General features: G+C 38.5%; 1 protein-coding gene across 1 annotated transcript; it reads right to left on the reverse strand.

The window, feature by feature from the left end:
- Positions 1-4106: 4106 nt before the first annotated feature.
- LOC128496907 (carbonic anhydrase 1-like) lies at positions 4107-10091 on the reverse strand. The gene is made up of 7 exons (XM_053466735.1): positions 9950-10091; positions 8346-8543; positions 7359-7477; positions 6530-6625; positions 5862-5924; positions 5429-5584; positions 4107-4352 (listed from the first exon to the last, which is right to left on the reverse strand). Exons 1-7 carry the CDS (start codon positions 9984-9986, stop codon positions 4236-4238), a joined length of 786 nt encoding a protein of 261 aa, XP_053322710.1. The 5' UTR covers positions 9987-10091; the 3' UTR covers positions 4107-4235.
- Between the last annotated feature and the right edge of the window lie 12605 nt (positions 10092-22696).

Consider the following 22696-nt stretch of genomic DNA (forward strand, 5'->3'; position numbering starts at 1 on the left):
CTTTTCGTCTCACTGATTTCTGGGCCTAGAAAGTTGTGTGACTACACATTCAGGATAATTAAAAATGAAATAGTTCTATTTATTCTAGGGATGCACCAAAATGAAAATTCTGGACCAAAACATTCACAGTTTTTTAATAACTACTTTAATAAAAGTAGGTAATACACCACAATTGGACAAAAAAAATTAGCAATATGACTTGGCATGATAGGAGTGTGATTGCTAACATCAACACCCTCCCCACCCCCTTACATGCACTGCAGCTCCTCGATGCCACTCACAGACTTCAGCAGGGGGCGCGGCCTCCCTCTGTGTTCTCTGGTACTGCACCAGGAAGGAAGCAGGAAGCAGGACTGGAGCAGAGTCATGTGATGTCACGTGAACTCTGCTGGGTTCCGCTTCCTCTATGCAGTACAAAAGACCCTCCCACAGGTAAGTAGAAGGGCTCTTGTTGTAGCAGGGCTCGAGGTGCGGCCCGCGTAAGATCGGTTGCCCTGGCTGCCGATCTTACGCGGGCCACACCTCGAGGTCTCGCGGGCCGCATTTGGCCCGCGGGCCGCATGTTGGACGCCCCTGTAATAGAAAAAGCTTATTATAAAGTATGGTATACATGAAACATGAAATATTTGGCAAATATATATCAATAATAATATAATTCATAAAGAATTGATAAACTTCAATCAATTTAATAAGCTGATAAACTAATATATCAAATTATTGGTAAATCAAGTTAATAATTGATAAATATTGATAAATACATTAAATAGTTGGCAGAAAATCAATTCAATGTCCAGTATATAAAGTTGATAAATGTATTAGGACTTTGTTAAACATAAATGAAGCAGCATGAATCTACGTGAAATGGAGCTGATGGTGCCTGCCATGTATCCTTGGTGCTTGTACACATCACCTGATGCTGCTTGACTCTGCTTTTCCCGTGCTTTTCCCATGTACCACTAACCCTAGGCTCACCTCTGACATTCACTCACTATAACACCATACGCTCACATCCACACACGCTAACTCCGAATACTAACACACACAATCTAACACAAACAGTAACAAGCACACACGCTAACTGAATAACTCAGGTTACACATAATGCAACACTATATATTCACATAAATTTTAACACCATACACTAAAATACACTTAAAGTAACACATCCCTGCTAACACCACACACTAATGCGTTGTCTGTATGATGATTCTTGCAGTTATGTCATTGTCGGTGATCGGTGAAATAAGCTGCTATATAACCGTATATGTAAACATGCACTGCAAAATGTTTATGTAACTCTTCTGTAGTTCTCTTTTTTAATGCATGCAATTGTATAAGATCCTGTAATAAACCTTTGTAGTAAATACCAGCTTTTTAAATATTTGAACATATAAGACTGAGCATGTGATACGTGTAACTGATACTGGTGTCTGGTGGAGTATGACCCGTGTGGCTGACAGTGGTCTGTGTGGGTAATTGTGATTTATGTGGCTGATGGTGGTATATTTAGCCAAGTGTGGTCTCTGTGGCAGAGGGTGGTATGTGTGGTACTGTGATCTTTGTTTTGTTTGTGGTTTTGAATGTGATCTGTGGGGTTGAGGGTGGTATCTGTGGTTGAGTGTGATGAGGGTGACATTGATGTGCACGGCTGAGATTGGTGTGATGTATGTCGTTTGTATTACTGCCAGTGTTATGTGCGTCTGTGAGTGGAGTGTGTTTTAGTGTGATCTCTGAGAGGATTATTTCTGGCTAAAAACAGCAATTATGTGTTCGAGTGTGATCTGTGGTGCTGAGACTGATGTTTGTATGTGTGTGTGAAAGTGTGATATGAGTTGCTTTGCTTGGAGTGTGGGGTTGAGTATGATCTGTGTAGACTAGAATTGTGCATTTGGGTTAATACCATATTTGCTCGATTATAAGACGACCCCCCAAAATCGGAATATTTATTTAGGAAAAAAAGAAAAAGCCTTAAATAAGACAACCCTGAATATACACCCTCCGGCTGTCAGAGAGAATTCCCCGCAAGCAGCCAGAGAGAAAGCTGCAGGAGCAGTGAGAGGTAAGCGGGACAGGAGGTTAGACATATGTATACAACAGCGATGTGTACTTGTGTGTGAGCATGGATGTGTACTGATGTGTGTGTGAGCATGGATGTGTAATTGTGTGTGTGTGAGAATGGCTGTGTAATTTTGTGTGTGTGTGAGCATGTATGTGTAAGTATGTTTACATATTTTACATGTTGGAAGGGAGGGCAGGAGGTAAAGAAGGCACAGACCAGTTGTGTGGGGGCAATGATGGCACAGACTAGCTGTTGAAGTTGGGGGGCCTAGGGCAATTTTCGCCTCTGTTAGATTGAATGAGGCCCCTGTTTTTTTTACCCATCATATTCTCAACTTCCTCTCTCCCTTCTGTCTAATTCAATGATTTGAAACCATAAGCCTTTGCTGGTTGAAAGCAGGGTGTGGGAGTTGTGGTATGCACCATAATGGAAAGCTGCCAATTTGTACCTCTGACTCTGCATGATTTCTAATCAACCCTATTGATTGTTCCTGGTTCATTGCTATTTATTAAAATTTATTTACATTTGCAGCCTGTGAATAGGAGATAACATCTCCACTGTCGCTTGTAATAAGACCTAGACAGGCCATCTTTCACGCCGGGCAAGTGCCAGATGCAGAAGCGTGTGGCTTCCAGCAGCATATGCCCATGTCACTAACTACTGAGACAAAGGATAACATGACAGAAAGATTTATTTGCTTATGCTGCTAGAGAGTACAGTTCAGAGTTCAACACTTAAATAGGATGACCTAAAGTATTTTACCACCAGATGGCACTGTTTCATTTCCAGAAAAACATCATTGTGCATCATTGGTTACTTTTCTTATAGCTTCAATGCTACATTAGATTTGGCATTAGTTATATATAAGAAAAAATGAGGTATACCGGTAAATCAATGTCTAAGCCATAACCTCTTCATAACACAGATGATAGATGATATGAACATAGCCAGTAAGATTTAAAAATAGATTTGAACTAATATTTGAAGGAATTCTTTTTCACATTCAATTTTCTCACCCCCTTATCGTATACCAATTAATGTACATGCTATGAGAGTTTATTGTAGCTTTCAAAGATGCTATTTGTTAATGTTCGGTACACTAAAATACAATAGTCATTGGTGTTTAGATACTAAAATAACCAATGTTCCATGTTCCCGTATATACCATGGTGGCATCTTGCTGTTCTCAGCATTTGCCTTGTTATTCTTTATCATTGATATTTTCCATGATGATTTACTTCTTTCTGTTCACACAGCCTTTGTAAGGGTGGCATGCAGATACACAAGAGTATGTCAGGAGAGGACATTTATTGGTATGTTGGTTTGCCACATTTTGATCTAAACTCCCCGGAGTTCAAATAGTCCCTATAGATAGATAGTTCCTATAAATTAATTTAGTTATGCTGTAAAGGCTGTTGTTCCTTTTTAACTATAAGAGATTATATTTGCATTTTCTGTTGTAAAAAAAATACGATATCTTATTGTCTTTAATATCATTATTACCCATTAATAGGTTTGTTGCCTGGGTAAGAATTACAAGAACATCTTATCCATAAAACCTTCAGAAAGAAGCCATCTTCCTCCTTTATCCTCATAGCTGGAATGGGCAAAACCTTGGTTTCCTTATCATCACCCAGTACATGTAAAGCATTTGTGAAACAATGATAGAATGTAGGTGTTCTGATATAGTCTGACAGATAGGTTTATACGTTTTACATTCTTTATGACAGTTAGGAAGCCTTTAAGAATTAAACTTGGAAGTCTCACAAAATACATTAGTTTTCTTTTACAAAGAAGGGTTTGCTGTTTTGAAGACAGAAAACAAACATTCTATTATCGTTTATCTGATTAGGTGTCTTCGCACTTTTCACTTGTTTACTGTTTATGGGAAAATACAATTTGCCTGTTTTCAGTTTGCCAATGTTTCCCGGTATTATACGTTAGTAATGGTATTTTGTTCTGTGGTTTTCTAATGCAAAACCTCTTTGTTGAAAAAAGAACAAATTAATGGTAAAAAATTCCACTGAAATCTTGAGACCTCAAATGCTAAGCTCAGAAATATTTTGCATGTCATTTTATTGTTGTAGATGCAGTTTAGAAAGCAGACTTACAAATACATTGATTACATGATATTGATAAGGTGCAGTAGGTGTACTGATCACATCTCCATCTTCGGTTAAAAGGAAGCTTTGACTATTCTTCCCTTCAATGGCTGCGTAGGGCGATTATTGACCAAAACCGGGCAAGCTGTATCCCCATCGGCTGAAGACAGGAGACTTCGGAATTGGTTTATCTAATAAAAACAAAATGATTGACATTATAATCAAACCCTTTAGGAAACCATAAAAGCGTTTAGGGGTCCTATGCACGTAGAAACAGAAAATGAATACAAGCTAATTAGATAACAAGTGTTATCACAGTTATGACTCCTTTGAATAACGCTACTGAGACAACCAAGATCTGTAGAAACATTTCCATTCGTCAAGAGAAGAAAAAACATGACCAGCTTTAATACTTCAACTGAAGAGGATGAGGTTGGGTTTGTGTCCTATTCACAAAGGGATCTATTCACTAAAGAGAGCGTTTGCATGAGGATTGTGATTTCACCTCCTTGACCTTATTATACATTGTGAAAGCCAGCCCCAGTGAACTTCTGCAGCAGAAAGAGCTTGGCTGGCCCTGTAAAATGCATAATTAAATCTATGATGGTTCCCTATTGTCTCTTCTCCAACTGAGTTATGCATTATGCAGGACAAGTTCAGTACTTCTTGCTGGAGAAACTTGCCAGTGTTGGCTGTTCTGATCTTCAGCTTATGTGCTGCTGCACGGACATGGCAACCCATTTCATGAAGCCCCCGACACACAGGACTTGTGCTGTAATCAGTGATGCTACAGAGAACACGTGATTTTTACATGCTACTTGCCGCAGCACTCGGGAGCTCTTCTCTCTGAGTGTGTGTGGTGTACTGCTGTGTGGCTGAGCGGTTGTTACTCCTAGATACTTCCACTTCACAATAATAGCACTAACAGAAGGGCATAGATTCCACAAACTGACATGTGGCAAAGATGCTATCCTATGACAGTGCTATATCTAAAGTCATTCTACTGTCAATGTTCCTCTCTGGAGATGGCTTTCCATGTGCTTGGTTTTATACACCTGTTAGCGATGAGTGTGCCTGAAACACCTAAATGCAATAATTAGAAGGGTGTTCACATAATTTTGGTTATATAATGTACTCTACATTTCCCATGCCAGCTATTATAGTGTGTACTAATTGATCTCCCGCTTTTTAATTTCAATATATTAATTCCTATTATGGCTATTATATCATTACATTCCGTTGCACACTTAATGATTATCAGAAGTACCTGGTCCGAGCTGGCACTTATCGGCTCTTTGAATATGATCCATGTCACACATTCAAGCAGCGGGGGATGAGTCAAAGAGCCAAAGTAGGTCCAGTAGTCCAAAGAGGCAGGAAGAAGGGTTGCAGCATCAAAATTAGTAAAAGCGGCTTGTTTACCCTAAAAGATAATCGTAATGTGGAATTGACATTAGTAAAAAAAGTCATTGAATTGGTATTGAGACTTAGACAATCGTTAATAGTTAGTTCTAACAGCAAAATGGATACTGTATGTTCTACAGCTGTCATCGGTATTACAAACAATGCGTATCGAAAGTGTCTAGATCTTCTGTGTTATGGAATACTATAATATTGAAAATAAGAATTGAAAATCAACTTGCTTTCGTATGGAGTATGAGGAATCCATAATATTTTTTTTTTTTGTTAAACCCACTTACTTTTGTTTTAATGAGACTTAGAGCATCAACAACTTTCTGCAGTCCTGGGTGTGCATTGCCAACCTTTAATGTGATAAAGAAATATAATAAATTCCACTTTTCTACTGTACTATACAAAATATATCAGGCAAATGTGCCGCAGTGTTGGCTACATCGGTCTGTCCATAGCATAGGCCCAATTATGGCAGTTACCATTGGGTCTCCATTCTATAGGGCACCATATACTCACCTTGATGTAAAATAATGCCAATATCTACAAGTCAAAGTGTTATTTCACATTCACTGGGCGTGCGGGCCTACCTATGTGAGATTCTGGTTAATTATTGAAATACCTAAAATAAAGGTATTCCCTGAAGTGCTTAAATGGTTCAATTAGGAGTTTTGAAGCAGACCTTAAGTCTGCCGTGACCGAAATATAGTTATTGTTACTGAATGAAGAAAGAAAATGTGGCTGGCTGGCTCATTACTCATTACTCATAACATTTGAGTGACATGATTGTTAATATACTAAGAAAAAGAAACTAAAGTTTAAGACATTGTGTAAAATAATTTGAATAGTAAATGTATTTATTGTTTCTAACATCAGACTATTTATCATCATAACAGATAATACATAGACTGCGGTTGTTTTAGTGGGATATAAAAAGTTAAGAGTAGAAATAACTCACCTGTAGGAAGACAGTAAGAACAGCACATCCATCGCAATTCTGAGCAGCTTCGGCAAAGCTTGAATATTTATCAGCATTCCAGTGAACCAGGTGTAGCTAATAAAAAAGATTCCATTAAATTGGTAACATTGTGTTACGCTTGGGATTTCTCTCTTCTCACTCTGTTTCAGCTCAATTGCGAACCACAAATAATGGGAAACATAAGTTCCCCTGATCTCCAGGTGCATCCACAGACTCCTGGCAGGCAGGAATGCATTAACCATTAGAAAGCAAAACAATATATTTAGGTGTTGAGCTGGAATACGGTAAATGGTGGATAATTTAATGGCACAGCTAGATGCTCATAAAAGTACTCTACAGGGCCAAAACTTTCACGGAGCAAGAAGGTTAGTTTGAGTCATTGGGTGGCAATGCCCCTGCAGCTCTACCAAAAGATGATATATAATCAATTGCAGCTCCCCAAATATTTGGTCAGAATCCACACATTTACAAGCATGTGACGTTTCTATCACATATCTCATCTGAAAAATTTATTTTTTGTGACCAAAACATAAATATATTTTATCACAACACATTTAAGTACTGATTTGTGGCAAGTCTCAGGAGTGCTCCAATAGCTATACTATTACTGTTCATTAGGTATTCACTATCATCTGAAGCCTGCAGATTACCTACAAAAAGATGAATAATACCTTCACGGTGTGCCTACTAGGGAACAAACTGAGCAATCAGTTTATATGATTTCACTTATTATATATACAAAGAATGTTAAGGTAGAAATGAATATCAAGCCAAAAAGCTAGCATTTTACACATTAAGGAATTCTTACCTCTGCAGCGTATTTCTTGCCGTCCACGGTGTGTTCTGACCCAGAATCATTGGTTGGCCCCCAGTGGAAATGGAACTGGTTCAGTCTATAGGTTGCCTGAAGGGGTCCACCTTTCACCACTAGAAATTAAAAATAAGAATTTAGCTCACAGTGTGATCTTAATTGTTTTTCAAGACATTTAGAAATAAATATTTTAAAAACAAATTAATTTTTTTTTTTATGACAAATAAAGAATGCTCTCTCTATTAAGCCAGTTTTTCCTCTTATAAAGTCTTCAATCTTGGTCAGTCCTCGGTCTCATCTGAGATAGACAACACCAATAAGCCTATTCCATGTCCTTCTTTGTATTACTCTCTACTACTTCTCTGCTGGAAAGCTGTTCCTCTTATCTACCACCCTCTCAGTAAAGTAAAACTTCCTAATAAAACACCTTAACCTCTGGTTTTAGATGATAAATACATTTATCCTCTTGCTTCATTTTTTATTTCTAGATAAACTGCTTGTTGTTATGTTACTTTTATTTGTTTTCTTCTGTTCCTGCACTTTTATACGAAATAAGTATGATAGACACCCGTATGTTATGTTGGCAAAACATATATAATGATTCTAAAGTCAGATATCTTTAGAAAACTATTTTTATGTCAACATAGCATGCGTACAACAGACTCCAGGCGCAAATAATACCCCCACCCTAAAAACAACTTGATTGATGATTTTAAAGATGTTGTATGTAAACGTAAGTGGTGTTACAGCATTGGTTAATTCTGTGGAGAATAGGAGCAGCTGTGGTATCATTCATTCACAATTCCACAATACCCTTGCTTCATAGGACATCCTTAAGTGGTGGTAATTGTTACTCCGCTGACGAACAAGTGAAACATTTAAAGTTATAAGTTGGAAAAAACAATTGCATTAAATGCTTATTGTAGGTAGATGTGTGTATGTATGTGTGTATCGACTATATATATATTCAAAAAAATGCAGCACCTGATATGTTGTCCTTGTCTTCAGAGAGCACTTGGAAAGAATGTCCAACGTTGACTATCGATTTTATAGATGATGAGCTGTAGTTAATGCTAAGAGACTTCAGTGTACCGTCAGTCTTTGCTTCTTGGGTTTTAATGTCAATGGGTGACTGGTTATCTCCTTGAGCGATGGGATAGAGCTTGTGCCAGTGGTCGGGTCCTGCAACAAATGAATTTCCAATCAGAATATCCGAAAATTTGCCATTTTGTTCCCATGTATGTTAATGCACCAACAGGAATGTGGAGAATACAAGGTACATAGAAAGTGGCGGTGCCCTCTATGTGTCACTTTGACCTAAATTAGATGGCCACATTATTATGACATGGGATAGGCACATGGCAGTCCTGAATCTAAGACAGCACCGGGAACTTATTGAGGTCTGAGTCTATATGGACAGTCTAGATGGGGAGAATAGTTCTTACATGCTGTCAGTTTTTATGTTTCCGTGACATGGACAATGCCGCAATCACTGTGATGCATACTGTCTCATAACATATATATATATATATATATATATATATATATATATATATATATATATATATACATTAAAAGGAGAAATAGATTTAAGAGCCGTAATAATGGCACATTAAATTAAATTATTAAATCTATTATTCATTGCATTAGGGTTCTTTTCTGAGTACATTATTTAAATAAAATTAATTTCAGCAGATTTTTTGTTTAACTAAAAAGAAAAATGAGTAGTGCGCAAAAAAAAAATATATAAAAACAATATAAAACAAAATTATGTGAACAAAAGAAATGTAATGAATAAATGTGAATATGCTGCTGGTGCACCTTAGAACGAACCCCCACTTTGTTAAAGGAAGAAATACAAAACATATATAGGTGACCGCGCCTCCCACACCAAGTGAGTGTAGATAATATAAATAATACCAATTCAATGCAGCTTCAAAGAGATCCGAGCAGTATGTTAAATTCAATCATAAAACAAGAAAAAAAGAAAAAGACATCATAGTGTAATTCATCAAGACAAATGTATATATATATATATATGTATTAGGCAAATTGGACCCTTACGTTTGGTGGGGCTCATTCAAGCCCATAGATCGCGCAAAGGGATCACTTCAACATCACTTCAACCGTGTGCCATAAACTTTCTTTTTAGTTATATTTTTAACATAGAATCCACGTAAAATGTAGTTGACTGCCTTTTTCTTGTACTTCGTATTTAGTTTACAATTAATTAAAACGAAATAAATTACTTAATAACACTAAAGCTAAAAAAAAAAAAAAATTATACTATATCTCCAAAAACCTTATATGTAGCTCTTTTCTCACATATTCTCCGGTGTACAGCTCCATGCATTTAAAGGCTATTGTGCCTCTGTCAGGCGTTAGACCAACTTTTACACATTGGGGACATTTTAAGGGAAATTGTCCAGGCGCCCCCCCAGTACCTGCCTCGCACTAAGACTGGCCCTGAACATATGCAGAGATACATTATTATTATTATTATTATTTATTGTTTTATATAGCGCCATCAAATTCCGTAGCGCTGTACAATGCATTACATTTTCTGATATAAAAGAGTGCCTACTTACCATTGCATGCCTCATATCCCCAGGTTTGCTGCGACATGATGATGATCAGTGAGCTCAGAGTTGATGCAGCCTTTTGTAAGAGTATGAAAAGTGCTTTCTCTGTTGCAGTTTATATAGTCTGACAATAAACTCTTTACGTCAGATTTATTTCTCTAACCTTGTTTAAACATGACATGTGATATATAATAAAATGCAATCAAGATGGAATGTAAGCCAGACAAGATGGTGCATTACCCTAATAAATGTATGCCATGGTGCCACACTTTGCTGCAACAGATTCCATTGCTATGGTTTAAAGACTCATTCACCAAGAATGCTCCCGATTACCATGTCTACAGGTCATCTACCAGAGAAAATGGTTACGTCGTAGAATTTTATACTCTTCCATAATTCTATTTGGCTTTTTCAATAAGGTTTTGGGGAGACATCATTTTTTGGTTTATATCCTTATACTTTTTAACACAAATATATCATAATATCATAATAATAATACCAATTATTAAAGGTGAGGTTTAATTGGTGACATGACGTTCATCAAGCATAGAGAGTTTAACCAAAGTTGACTTACATGGAGTTAATATTTGTGATTGTTTCTATGGATAGAGACACAAAAGAATTGAGAAGAGGAAAATATACAGAAATAAACTATTTTTTTTATTTAAGAAAAGGTTTGCATGATTTCACAAAGGAATTACTAAGAAGTCGCTGTAGTCACTAGTGTATGGTTTTGTTGTATGTCTCTTTTGAAGCACAATACTTGTACATCATGGTAACTATGTAATATTAGAAACATAGCATAAACATTTTACAAAAATTGGCCAAAATATTTTAATGGCAAAGATGGCGCATAATGACAATGAACATGTATCGCCTAGCACGTTATCGCACTGACAACTATACATCTCCAATAAAGATAACTGCAGTCACAGTCACGATGATTCAGCACAGAAACCAAACAGAAAATGATTTCCATAGAATTTTGTTATACATTTTTCAGTTTGAATGATGTTAAAGCACAACTCATTAAAAATGCAATTTTGAACCATAAATAGTTTTTAAAAAAATAGTTAGGTAAATAATTTGGAACGTATTAATATATCAAATGCTAAGAGACTTCAGTGTACGATCACTCTTTGCTTCTTGGCTTTTAATGTCAGTGGGTGACTGGTCATCTCCTTGAGCGATGGGATAGAGCTTGTGCCATTGGTCAGGTCCTGCAACACATACATTTCCAACAAAAAAATTAGAAATGTGTCAATCTGCTAATTTTGTACATCATAGTAACTATATAATAATAGGAATATTGCATAAATATTTTACCAAAATTTGCCAAAATATTTTAATTGCAAAACTGGAGCATAATGATAAGAAACGTGTACCTCCTACCACATTATCGTACCGACAACCATATATCTCCAATAAAGATAACTGCAGACAAGTCACAGTCACGATGATTCAGCACAGAAACCAAACAGAAAATTATGCTTATAGAAGAGGGAATTTAGGATATGTTTTTCAATTGGAATGATGCTAAAGCACAGGTCATTTTAATTGTTAAATAGGTAACTAAATGAGGCTACAAAAGACACTGGTGCTTCAAAGGTGCCATGTAAATGAATGCTTGTATATACCACAAAAATACTGATAGTGGTAACAAGATTTAGCAGGGTTTAGTAAGAGCTAACACTAAATGGGATGGAGTCAGTGATATATATATATATATATATATATATATATATATATATATATCATCGGCTCTGCCCTAGTCCTAACATACGGCAGCACACCAGCTACCTCTGGATTCATGGCCACCATGCTTATTGGTAAATTATGTGATGTCATATGCCGCACTCTGCATCTTAACAAAGTGCAGTGTTGGTGCAGTTTGCTATTTTAGGGTGTGCTGGTTGGCACAGTCCTCTACAGTGTAAATGTTTTGGAGATTATTGATCTTCCTTGTAAATGGCCCATTGCACAGTATCGCACTATGAAGCCATATTGCCCAAAAGGGCTATCTGCCCCTGGTTTGCGGAAGACCCTAGACCTACCTCCTAATGGACCTAGGCCAGTATAAGCTGCTGGATGCACATTATTGTTTCAAACAACGCTTGGTCAGGTTGGCTTTAGGTTGGCACTTCATAGGTTTAATCAAGAACCAGTTCTAAAAAAATATTCTTGTAAAGCTGGGAAATATATTCTTAAAAATCAAACACATTTTCCATAAAGTTAATCAAAAGTAATGAATTCATCTCTGGTCCAGTGCAGATTGACCTGAAGTGCCTATAATTTTTGACACAGACCACATCATGTGTTCTTCTTTTTATTGAACTATTGACGTTAAGCTTTTAGGGACAAAGGCAATCATTGCAATCAAGCCAATAAAGTTTTTTTTTTTATTTGGTGCTACATTTTATGATAAGATGTCTGTAAAGATTTTTAGACTTTCATTCTCATGAACTGAAAGCAATAAAAAATATGTAAGTAGTAAAAGCAGTGGAGGAAAATATATTGCGTACATGACATATGGTATGTAACATAATGCAGTGATAATGAGGACATAATGAGTAAAAGGTTACAGTTGGTACCGTGTTAGCCTTAGAAACACAGAAGACAAGTAGAGTCAAGTTGATACCTTTATAATGAGTAAATTATTACTTCAGCCCAGTAGCGTACCTAGTGGGGGGCGGGGGGGCGGTCCGCACCGGGTGCCGCTCATCAGGGGGGTGCCAACTTGCCAGCACAGGGCACCCCTCCAGAGACGGACAGTAATGTCCACCGCTGGAGGAGCAGGCTCGGTTGGGGAGATCAAGGATCTCCCTTTAACCGGCTTAAAATCACTCAAGGGAGCCAGAGGTCTGTTAAAGACCCCCAATACCACTCCCTTGCGATGCGTGCGGCAACTGCTGCTGTGCGCCGGGGTTTGTTGTCAGATCCCGGCGCACAACACTGAAGCCGCGCCCAACGCTGTCCGTGCCCTCTGAACCAGAAGGAGACAGAAGAAAAAGAAGAAGAGCGAAGAGGAGGAAAAGGAGCTGCCTGCTGCAAGGAGAAAAGTGACAGAGGAAAGGTAGGAGAGCATTCAGTGACAGTGGATTAGTATGTGTGGATTGGTATGTGTGGATTGGTAAGTGTGGATTGGTAAGTGTGGATTGGTAAGTAAGTGTGGGGGAGTGATGGGTGTTATGCTGTACCATTTCCAAAGTCTTTTTCATAATATAATTATGCTCTAACGTACATCATAACTCCCATCACTCTATACTGTTCCATACAGCGGCAGAGCTGGGGGACAGAGGCCTCGCACTCCCACCGCAGGACTCCTGAAAGGTAAGTGAAGGGGAGAGGGTAGATAGTTAGGAGGGGATAGATAGGGAGAAGGGAGTGAGAAGGGGTAGATAGGGCAGAAGGGAGTGAGAAGGGGGTACACAGGGCAGAAGGGAGTGAGAAGAGGTAGATAGGGCAGAAGGGGGTAGATAGGGCAGAAGGGAGTGAGAAGGGGGCAGATAGGGCAAAAGGGAGTGAGAAGGGGTAGATAGGGCAGACGGAAGTGAGAGGGGATAGATAGTGAGAAGCGAGGGAGGGGGTAGATAGTGAGAAGGGGTAGAAAAAGGGGGAAGGTAGATGAAAAGGGTAGTAAGTATTTTGGAATAAATAAACAGTGAGAATGAGTGAGAGAATAAATGAATGTGTGGATGCATTGTGAGAATGAGTGAGAGAATGAATGAATGGGTAGATGAATTGTCTGTATGAGGGAGATAATTAATGAATTTGTGAGAATGCATTAATGATCAGTGAGAATGAGTGAGAGAATAAATGAATGTGTGGAAAATTTGTGTGAATGAGTGAGAGTATAAATGATTGTGTGAATTACGTGAATGAAAGTGTGAATTAGTGAGTGACTGTAAAAGTGTTTGTGTGTATGACTGATTTGTGGAAAGTCAAAGATGGCACAAGCAGGATGTTTGAGCATTGGGGACCAAGATGACACAGGCAGAGTGGTTACGGGACAAAGATGGCACAGGCCGGGCTGTTTGGGGTCAAAGTTGACGCATGCTGGGCTGTTTGGGGACAAAGATGGAGGGTCCTATGTGTGTAATCTGGGTGCTAGGATGTGGGCAGTGTGGACGCCAGGGCTGGCAACCTATCATCTATGTCTGTAGTTTTTTTACCTTTATTGCTGAGCAAAAATTGCCCGGGCCCCCCAACAGCTGGTCTGTGCCATCACTGCCCCCAAACAAGCTTTTTGTGCCTTCTTTGCCCCCACAAACACTTCCAACATACACTGTGGCACACATATGTAAACATACTTACACAAACTACACACACTTATTCATACTCGCTAACACACACATACACATTCATTCTAACACACACTCCATCTCAACCCACTTACCCATCCGTACTCATACACAAACACCTACACATCTATGTGTTACGATTAACTGAATCCTGTTTAAGCTTTACTCCACTGTATATACCAGTCCTGTTCCCATTCATCAATACAATATATTCTTGTATATCAGCCTGGTGTGAGACTGTTATCTCTTGTCTGTACCTACCTGTTTGTCGATATGCATCTCAGAGCACAGACAGAGCCTCAGATATCCCCTGCAATTGGGCTCCTAACCGACCCGCTGGCCCTGGTCCTGACACACACAGACACACAAACAAACAACCCCCCACCCCCGCTTACCCGCTCCTGCAGCTTTGTTACGGGTGCTCGCACAATGTGCAGCGCTCCTGTCTCCCCATGCTGGTTCAAAACAGTTTAGAAAGGGCCCTACTATTTTAAATCGGTATGAGGAGAGAGGAACAAGGGGTTGCAAACCAGTGGAAATGGAAATGGGCAGGGACAAGGACATGGTGACCTGCCCATTAACTGGAACGGCTACCTTGCAGAGCAAAGCTTTAGACCAGGAGCGTCCAACATGCGGCCCGTGGGCCAAATGCGGCCCGCGAGACCTCGAGGTGCGGCCCGAGTAAGATCGGCAGCCAGGGCAACCTGTTTCTATTGCATACCAGCCTTCCTTAGATGATTCCTGTAGTTGCATTCTATAAATATGTACAATTATATTTGCTAATATTATATTTTTAATAATGGAGAAGCCCAGACCACCACCTTTTGGTTTTCGGGTCATGACAACAGAATTTAATCTAGGTTTCTTGGCCTTCCACACAAAACACTCAAAACCCGTCTGTAACATCTTTAGCCAAGGGTCAGGAGCTCTTAAGGGGAGCATTGAAAAGAGATATGACCATTTCGGAACAACATACAAATTTAAAACATTAATTCCTTGCTTCTCCATTCTTTTAGCCATATATTAGTTAATTTCAACAACCAGATAAAGTTAACCTCTAATATGTTATTCATGGATCTAGTTACATAGATACCTAAGTAAATGAAATCAGATTTTGTCCAAGCAAAGTCATAATCTTTTTATATCTGATTGATTTGATAGCTGTCCATATTAACATCTAGAAGTTTAGTTTTATTTATGTTCCTTTTATAATTTGAGACAAGGCTATAGGATTTAAATTCTTTCATAAAATGATTAAGAGATTCTTGTGGGCTTGTGATAGTAATTAAAATGTCATCAACATAAAGATTTATCTTCAGATTTTGATTTCTGAAACCTCAAGAAAACCAGAAATGTATGGGGCGCAGGTGCATATATAGGGAAAAAACAAAAACAACACAATATAGTGTAGATGGTATGTTCAATAGTAGTTGCTAAGTGATATGTTGCACTCACAAGTGAAAGAGGCAAATCCAACCCATCAATATGGACTGTAAAAAAGCTTTAATGTTCTTCAAGGTAAATCTAAAAAACAAACTAAAATAGTGCAGTATCTTAGGTAAAACAGTATATACCAATGGTAATGCACTCACAGTTTTTTCATGCACAAAGTGCATATGCAGGCATTTGGTTAAAATCTCATCAAAATGAAGTCCAATTGAGTCTTTCTACGCGTTTCACCCTTTGGGCTTCTTCAGGAAATCAATTGGTGCAGATGTCTGTAGGTGTCAGCAAATTCAGCAAAATCAGCAAAAATCAGAAATCTGTGTGTTTTCTGATTTTTGCTGATTTTGCTGAATTTGCTGACACCTACAGACATCTGCACCAATTGATCTAGGGAACTTTATCTAGGCATGATAATAATCCGCATCTTCTGTTAGGTAACTATTACCTAGATTATATAATTTCTCATGGTATTGGTTAAACTGTTTACCATTTTTTTCTGGTGTGAGATATATGTTATTATCTGCAATTATCTCAGTCTATTTCTCATAATTTTGTCTGCTCTATTACTTCGACAATAAAATTTAGTTTTAAGCTTCTCCATTGTGTGTACCGTCCTCTCCATCAGCTTATCATTGATTTGACTTTGAATCTCTCGGATGTTGTTATATATGTCTACAGAAGGAATATTTTTATTTTCTGAGACCTGTTGGTTGTAAGTAATATATAGCTCTGAAAGATTTCTCCCTTGGTCTCTCTTAATTTTATTCTTAAGTTTTATAAGATAGCCTCTCACAACCGATTTTAATGTATACCAATTATTTTCTGGAGAAGTGTCCTTAGGGTTATTCTCTTTAAAGAATAAATATATTAACTCTGATAGATATTTCACATTAGATGGCCATTGGTTTCTAATGACACCATGCAAACTGCATTAATCTGTTTCTGACATGGTAAATGTGCATGCTTTCCTGCTAATTAAATGTTTTATAAGAGGCTGCAGAGTCAAGAACATCTGATTTCTTTCCGGGAAGTGCTTTGACTGCTGGCACATACAAAAGAAATGTTTTGCTTTCCTGCCCTGTGTTTGTTTCATCTATAATTGAACTAATGATTTCACTGCAGGATTAGTGGAATATACAGTTACCCCAAATGCCTGGAATTCTGACCATCGGATCTGAGACTACATATACAGTGTATCCGCCGCCTCATTCCTCCAATCCCTGTAGGAAAAAGACATCACGCCTGATAAAACATAACAACGAAGGAAAATAACAATGCAAAATTAACACTTGATCAGGAACTACGTGATTTTAGTGTAACATAATTTGATGCAACATTGTGTCTAATACAAGATAAATCTTCATTTCCTTTTTACCTCATTATGACAGGGTGAAAGACACTGTCACTGACTTACATTGTCCATAGTTTATTTACCTTATGGTTGTCTGACTGCGAACCAGATTAGCTTAGTTACGTCATATCTGCCATCAGTTAGTATGATGAACTAAGAATGAACAAGCTTTTGTTTTATTTTATTTCCCTCTATGCTTAAAGGGTCAGTGTACCATAATATAAACCAATGTGTCCAAATAAAGTCCTCAAAATGTAAAGGGACACTCCAGCTATCATATACATTTTAATGCATATGATACCTGAGAGTCCCCTTTGCAAATGCATTTCCCCCTCTTCGAGTTATTTTCTGTGCCAAAGATGTGTTCAGCCAAATTGATTTCTGTGGGGGAAGGGGCATAACTAGAAACCAGAGGGGCCCGGTTTGAAAATTGCCCTGGGGTACCCTGACTTCACCAAGCAACATGTCTCACAGTGCCATCTTTGCCCCCTAACAGCTTGTGAGTACCACCAAATGGCTTATCAATGCCATCTTTGTCCCCAAACAGCTTGTCTGTGCCATGTAACAGCTTTTCTGTGCCATCCTTGTCTCCAACAGTTTGTCATTGCCCCCAAACAGCTTTTATGTGCCATTTTTGCCACCAAACAGCCTGCCTGTGCCATTTTAGCACCAAGGAGATTGTCAGTTCCTCAAAACAGTCTATACCATCCCCAAACAGTTTGTCAGTATACCCAAACATTTACACATATTTGTATATGCTCATGTTAATACATACATACATGCTAACATGCTCATTTACACATGCACATTTTTGGTAACACGTGCACTTATACGTGCACACTCATGCTTTCACACACTTACACATACACCCACACATACATATTCCCACAACATACACACCTCACCACCTTACATTCCTTTTATCACTTGTAGAGTTTTAGAGCAGCCAGCTCTCAGTGTTACTCCAGGTATTCATAATCTAAACCTAGAGAGTTAGAAGCCAAGGTGTAATGTAAGGAAGTTTTATTTCACTGAGAGGGTGGTAGGTAAGATCTAAATTTTGCTAGTTTCAGGAAACAACATCGTCTGGAATATCAACAGGACAAAGTTGGATTATTAGTTTATGAGATTTGCTAGTTTTGAAAAATATTTATTAATTAGTTCTTTTTCAGATGGAAATGTATAATTTTATACAACTACAACTGAAAACAAGAAACTTGATATTTAATTAAAAAATTGTTTTCACTTTGGCTCTTTTAGAAGCATACCTAGAAACCCTCCAGGGTTCGCCTGGATACTCCAGGTTACTGGCTGCACCCACATACAAGTATAAAGCAGACCCACCCGCCCCTGCCCACTTATGTCGTTGACACACCCACTGACCCACATTGTCCCCTTTCCACCAACATCATTGGGCTACCCAAAAGGTTAATCTTTAAATAACTGTGTTCACATATAACTACCCACAAATTATGAATTGTGTTAATCAATGTAATTTGAAGTATAATTTGGTGTTTATAACTTCACTTCCTAGTGTGTATGTAGCCCTGTGTTGTCATTGAATGTTAAATTAGAATAAAAAAAATAAAAAAACTTAAAAAAACTGCATGAGGCAGGTTGCAACAGGTGCTGTTCATGTACAATTATAAAAAATACAGTGATGTTTGAAACAATTACTTTGTAAAGATTATGTTCATGATGATTATATCCATTTAAGAGAGATACGTGTTTTGGTTATGGAGGTGTCAAGTCCACTGAAAGCAATGTAGACAATTTGGCAGACTACAGAATACACCAAACTGGTGAACTCATGACTATATTTTAAGGAGGCATTGAACATGAGACATTAGGCCCCCGCTGGGTGTCTCAGTTACTGGGCACCTGGGTGCTCTACACCAACACCCTACTTAAAATGCCACTGAATGTCTTGATACTAAAACTGTTAAAAATAACCCAAAGGTAAATATTGAATCAAATCAATGTGAGAAATTATCTCACATGTCCTTTCAAACAAAAATAAATGTGGAAAGGAAGCTTAGATTTTATAAAGCAATACATAACAAAAGTGCAAATTTATAAGATATATATATATATATATATATATATATAAGAAAATTGAAAAGGTCATTTGCATATTGTATACAAAAATCTCAACCTTTTCTGTGTGTGCTTTAACTTTTTAAAAATAAATGTAAGGCTTCCTAGCTTAGCACGGTAATAATTCAAATATTCAGCTGTTGTTATTGCAGAGAGACAGAAAATTCAGGGTCAGTGTTCTTTAACGAGATGAATTTAACTGATGAAACTGCAACATTTACAGTATATGCTAATTAAGTTAATATCCATTTATTTTGCTTAAGATTATTCAAATATTTGTCAAATATCACATACATAACTAACGTTTCTCTATTCTACAGATCATTAATCTTTCAGCGTAGGATTTGTTGTATTACATTCCAGGGGTGAAGCCAACATTCCCAGTGCCTTTGTCACCACATAAAACAAAAAAAAGAATCTCGGACGTGATAAACCCGTGTATATCACCGTATTCCATAGGATCCACTAGCCAAAGGATACACGGTTTGAAGAACCCTCTTTGCTGGTAGTTTGACAATAGCTAGTAGATCTCACCATGAAGAGACAGAAAGGTTTTAGTTTTTTTCCACATATGCTAACAAATTGTTTTACATGTTTTCAAGGTCACAAATAGCAATGATGACTTGATGACTTTAGTTAGAAGCTGGTTCTAACAAACTATAAATATCTCCTATAATTATTTTTACATGGAATGGAGCCTGTTTCTAAATTATTCAAAACCATTAATCATTCAAAATGTTATACGCTGTATTCCTCAAAATATTAATGAAATCCCAGATCACTAAACATGGTATCTGATATGTAATGATGGAGGTAATTGTTTTCATACTAAACTATGAAGAAAAATGATGTTTTATGTATATTTAATATCCAGCACAATTCATCCTCACCATTAAATGGAATTTAAGCATTATATCGTAACGTAGCTCTCTCTCTTAAACCAGGAAGAATTTTAAAGTGTTAACAGCGGACAATACAGTAAATGATGTATATTTCTTAAAATTACACCAGGTGAGATTTAAAATTATATTGTATTATTTGCTTCTTGTTAGGGCTATTTTAGGGTCATTTTAGCCAATAATGGGCATTTGTACAGGGCTACCATAAACATTTCCACACTGTACAGGGCTACCATAAACATTTCCACACTGTACAGGGCCTACCATAAACATTTCCACACTGTACAGGGCCTACCATAAACATTTCCACACTGTACAGGGCCTACCATAAACATTTCCACACTGTACAGGGCCTACCATAAACATTTCCACACTGTACAGGGCCTACCATAAACATTTCCACACTGTGCAGGGCTACCATAAACATTTCCACACTGTACAGGGCTACCATGAACATTTCCACACTGTACAGGGCCTACCATAAACATTTCCACACTGTACAGGGCCTACCATAAGGGTTCTACAGTGTGGGGCTTTAATAATGGCTGGATGGTTAGATACGCCCTGATAGCATCATTGTGCATTCAGTTTAGTAGCTATAGAAAATGAGGGATATCTCAGTAGATTATGGGTGTAATACGTCCTCCGAACACTTGGGACTGCTAGCGCAATGTAAAATATAAACACATTCCAAATGCCACACACTGTCTTTTTTCAATTCATTGCCATCCTGTGCTAGGAAGATTATTTATATTTTTGAATTGTTAGGTTTTTATTTGTAAATATTGCTAGTTTTTAGGGTTTTTAAAATCATCACTAGATGTCCTCAAAAGGAGAGCTTTGACTTTTTTTACAGGTCGTAGCCAAATAAAAATTGTTTTATTCACTAAAGTTTGAGTTGACAGGAGAGTGACAGTTTCAACTCACCAATGTCATCATTTATTATAAATAAACTAAACTTCTGCCGCAAGGGAAGCTTTTCTGATCCTGTGTAATGAGCAGTAAGGCTACCAACGGAACAATGCACGATTCAGGGCCATCCTGATCCTTCTAGCTAGAACAAGTTACTAGGATGGCCCTTTATAATGTTTAGTGAATTCAGTTGAAACACCAACTCTCCTCCTAAACTCCCACTTTAGCTAATAGTCCCCATAGGGAGTCTTGGATGTAGAGCACTGGTAGGATCCATATCTCCTACAACCAGGGGCGGGCTGGGCCGGGGGGCAGGGGGGGCAATTGCCCCCCAGGCCGCCCTAAATCCGGGCCGGTGGGCCGGACGGACGACCGGCAGACAGACATTCAATGCGGCTGCGGCCGCAAAGTTAAAAACTAAGCGGCCGCGAGCAGGATTGAATACGGCCGTCATGCGTACCTGGCGGGGGAGGGAGGGGGGCGGTCCGCCCCGGCTGCCGCTCATCTGAGGGGTGCCACCATGCCGGCACGCCTCCAGTTTCTGGAGGCGTGCCGGCATGGTGGCACTCCTCAGATGAGCGGCAGCCGGGGCGGACCGTCCCCTCCCGTTTCGGTGCGCGCGGCAACAACACTAAAGCCACGCCCAACATTTTCCGCGCTCAGTGCACCGGAAGGACAGGAAGAAGAAGAAGTAGAAGAAGAAGAAGAGGAGGAAGAGGAAACGTGAGAGTGAAAGAAGAAAAGGTAGGAGAGAGTGGATTAGTGTGTGAGAGTGATGGGTGTTATGCTGAATGTAAGTGTGTGAGAGTGATGGGTGTTATGCTGAATGTAAGTGTGTGAGAGTGATGGGTGTTAAGGTAAATGTACGTGTGTGATAGTGATGGGTGTTATGCAGAATGTAAGTGTATGAGAGTGATGGGTGTTATGCTAAATGTAAGTGTGTGAGAGTGATGGGTGTTATGCTGAATGTAAGTGTGTGAGAGTGATGGGTGTTATGCTAAATGTAAGTGTGTGAGAGTGATGGGTGTTATGCTGAATGTAAGTGTGTGAGAGTGATGGGTGTTATGCTAAATGTAAGTGTGTGAGAGTGATGGGTGTTAAGCTGAATGTAAGTGTGTGAGAGTGATGGGTGTTATGCTGAATGTAAGTGTGTGAGAGTGATGGGTGTTATGCTGAATGTAAGTGTGTGAGAGTGATGGGTGTTATGCTAAATGTAAGTGTGTGAGAGTGATGGGTGTTATGCTGAATGTAAGTGTGTGAGAGTGATGGGTGTTATGCTAAATGTAAGTGTGTGAGAGTGATGGGTGTTATGCTGAATGTAAGTGTGAGAGTGATGGGTGTTATGCTGAATGTAAGTGTGTGAGAGTGATGGGTGTTATGCTGAATGTAAGTGTGTGAGAGTGATGGGTGTTATGCTGAATGTTTGTAAATGAGGGTTTCAGATAGCATGGATGTGTAAGTGTTGGGGGATAGCTTGGCATAGGGAGTCCGTAATCACATTCCTTTCATGCCCAGATTCCAGCATGTAGTGGCTGCCTAGGCATGATAGGAGTGTGATTGCTGTTATAAATTATTTTTTGGTCCAACTTCGGTGTGTGAACACTTTTATTGGACAGAATAATTCAATGACAGTATTAATATATATACATATTGATATATATAATTGCAAACAGCAATCACACTCCTATCATGCTAAGTCAGCCAGCACATGCTAGAACCTGGGCATGATAGGATTGTGATTGTTGTT

Source organism: Spea bombifrons, chromosome 5, assembly GCF_027358695.1.
Source record: "Spea bombifrons isolate aSpeBom1 chromosome 5, aSpeBom1.2.pri, whole genome shotgun sequence".
In the NCBI taxonomy this organism is placed as follows: domain Eukaryota; kingdom Metazoa; phylum Chordata; class Amphibia; order Anura; family Pelobatidae; genus Spea; species Spea bombifrons.

Bases quoted from the DNA above. Each gene is read 5' to 3' on its own strand.
- LOC128496907 (XM_053466735.1), bottom strand. From the start codon at position 9,986: ATGTCGCAGCAAACCTGGGGATATGAGGCATGCAATG. The intron at 8,544-9,949 runs GTAAGTAGGCAC...CATTTGTTGCAG, and splicing joins GGGATATGAGGCATGCAATG to GACCCGACCACTGGCACAAG. The intron at 4,353-5,428 runs GTACTTCTGATA...TGTTTTTATTAG, and splicing joins TAAGTGCCAGCTCGGACCAG to ATAAACCAATTCCGAAGTCT.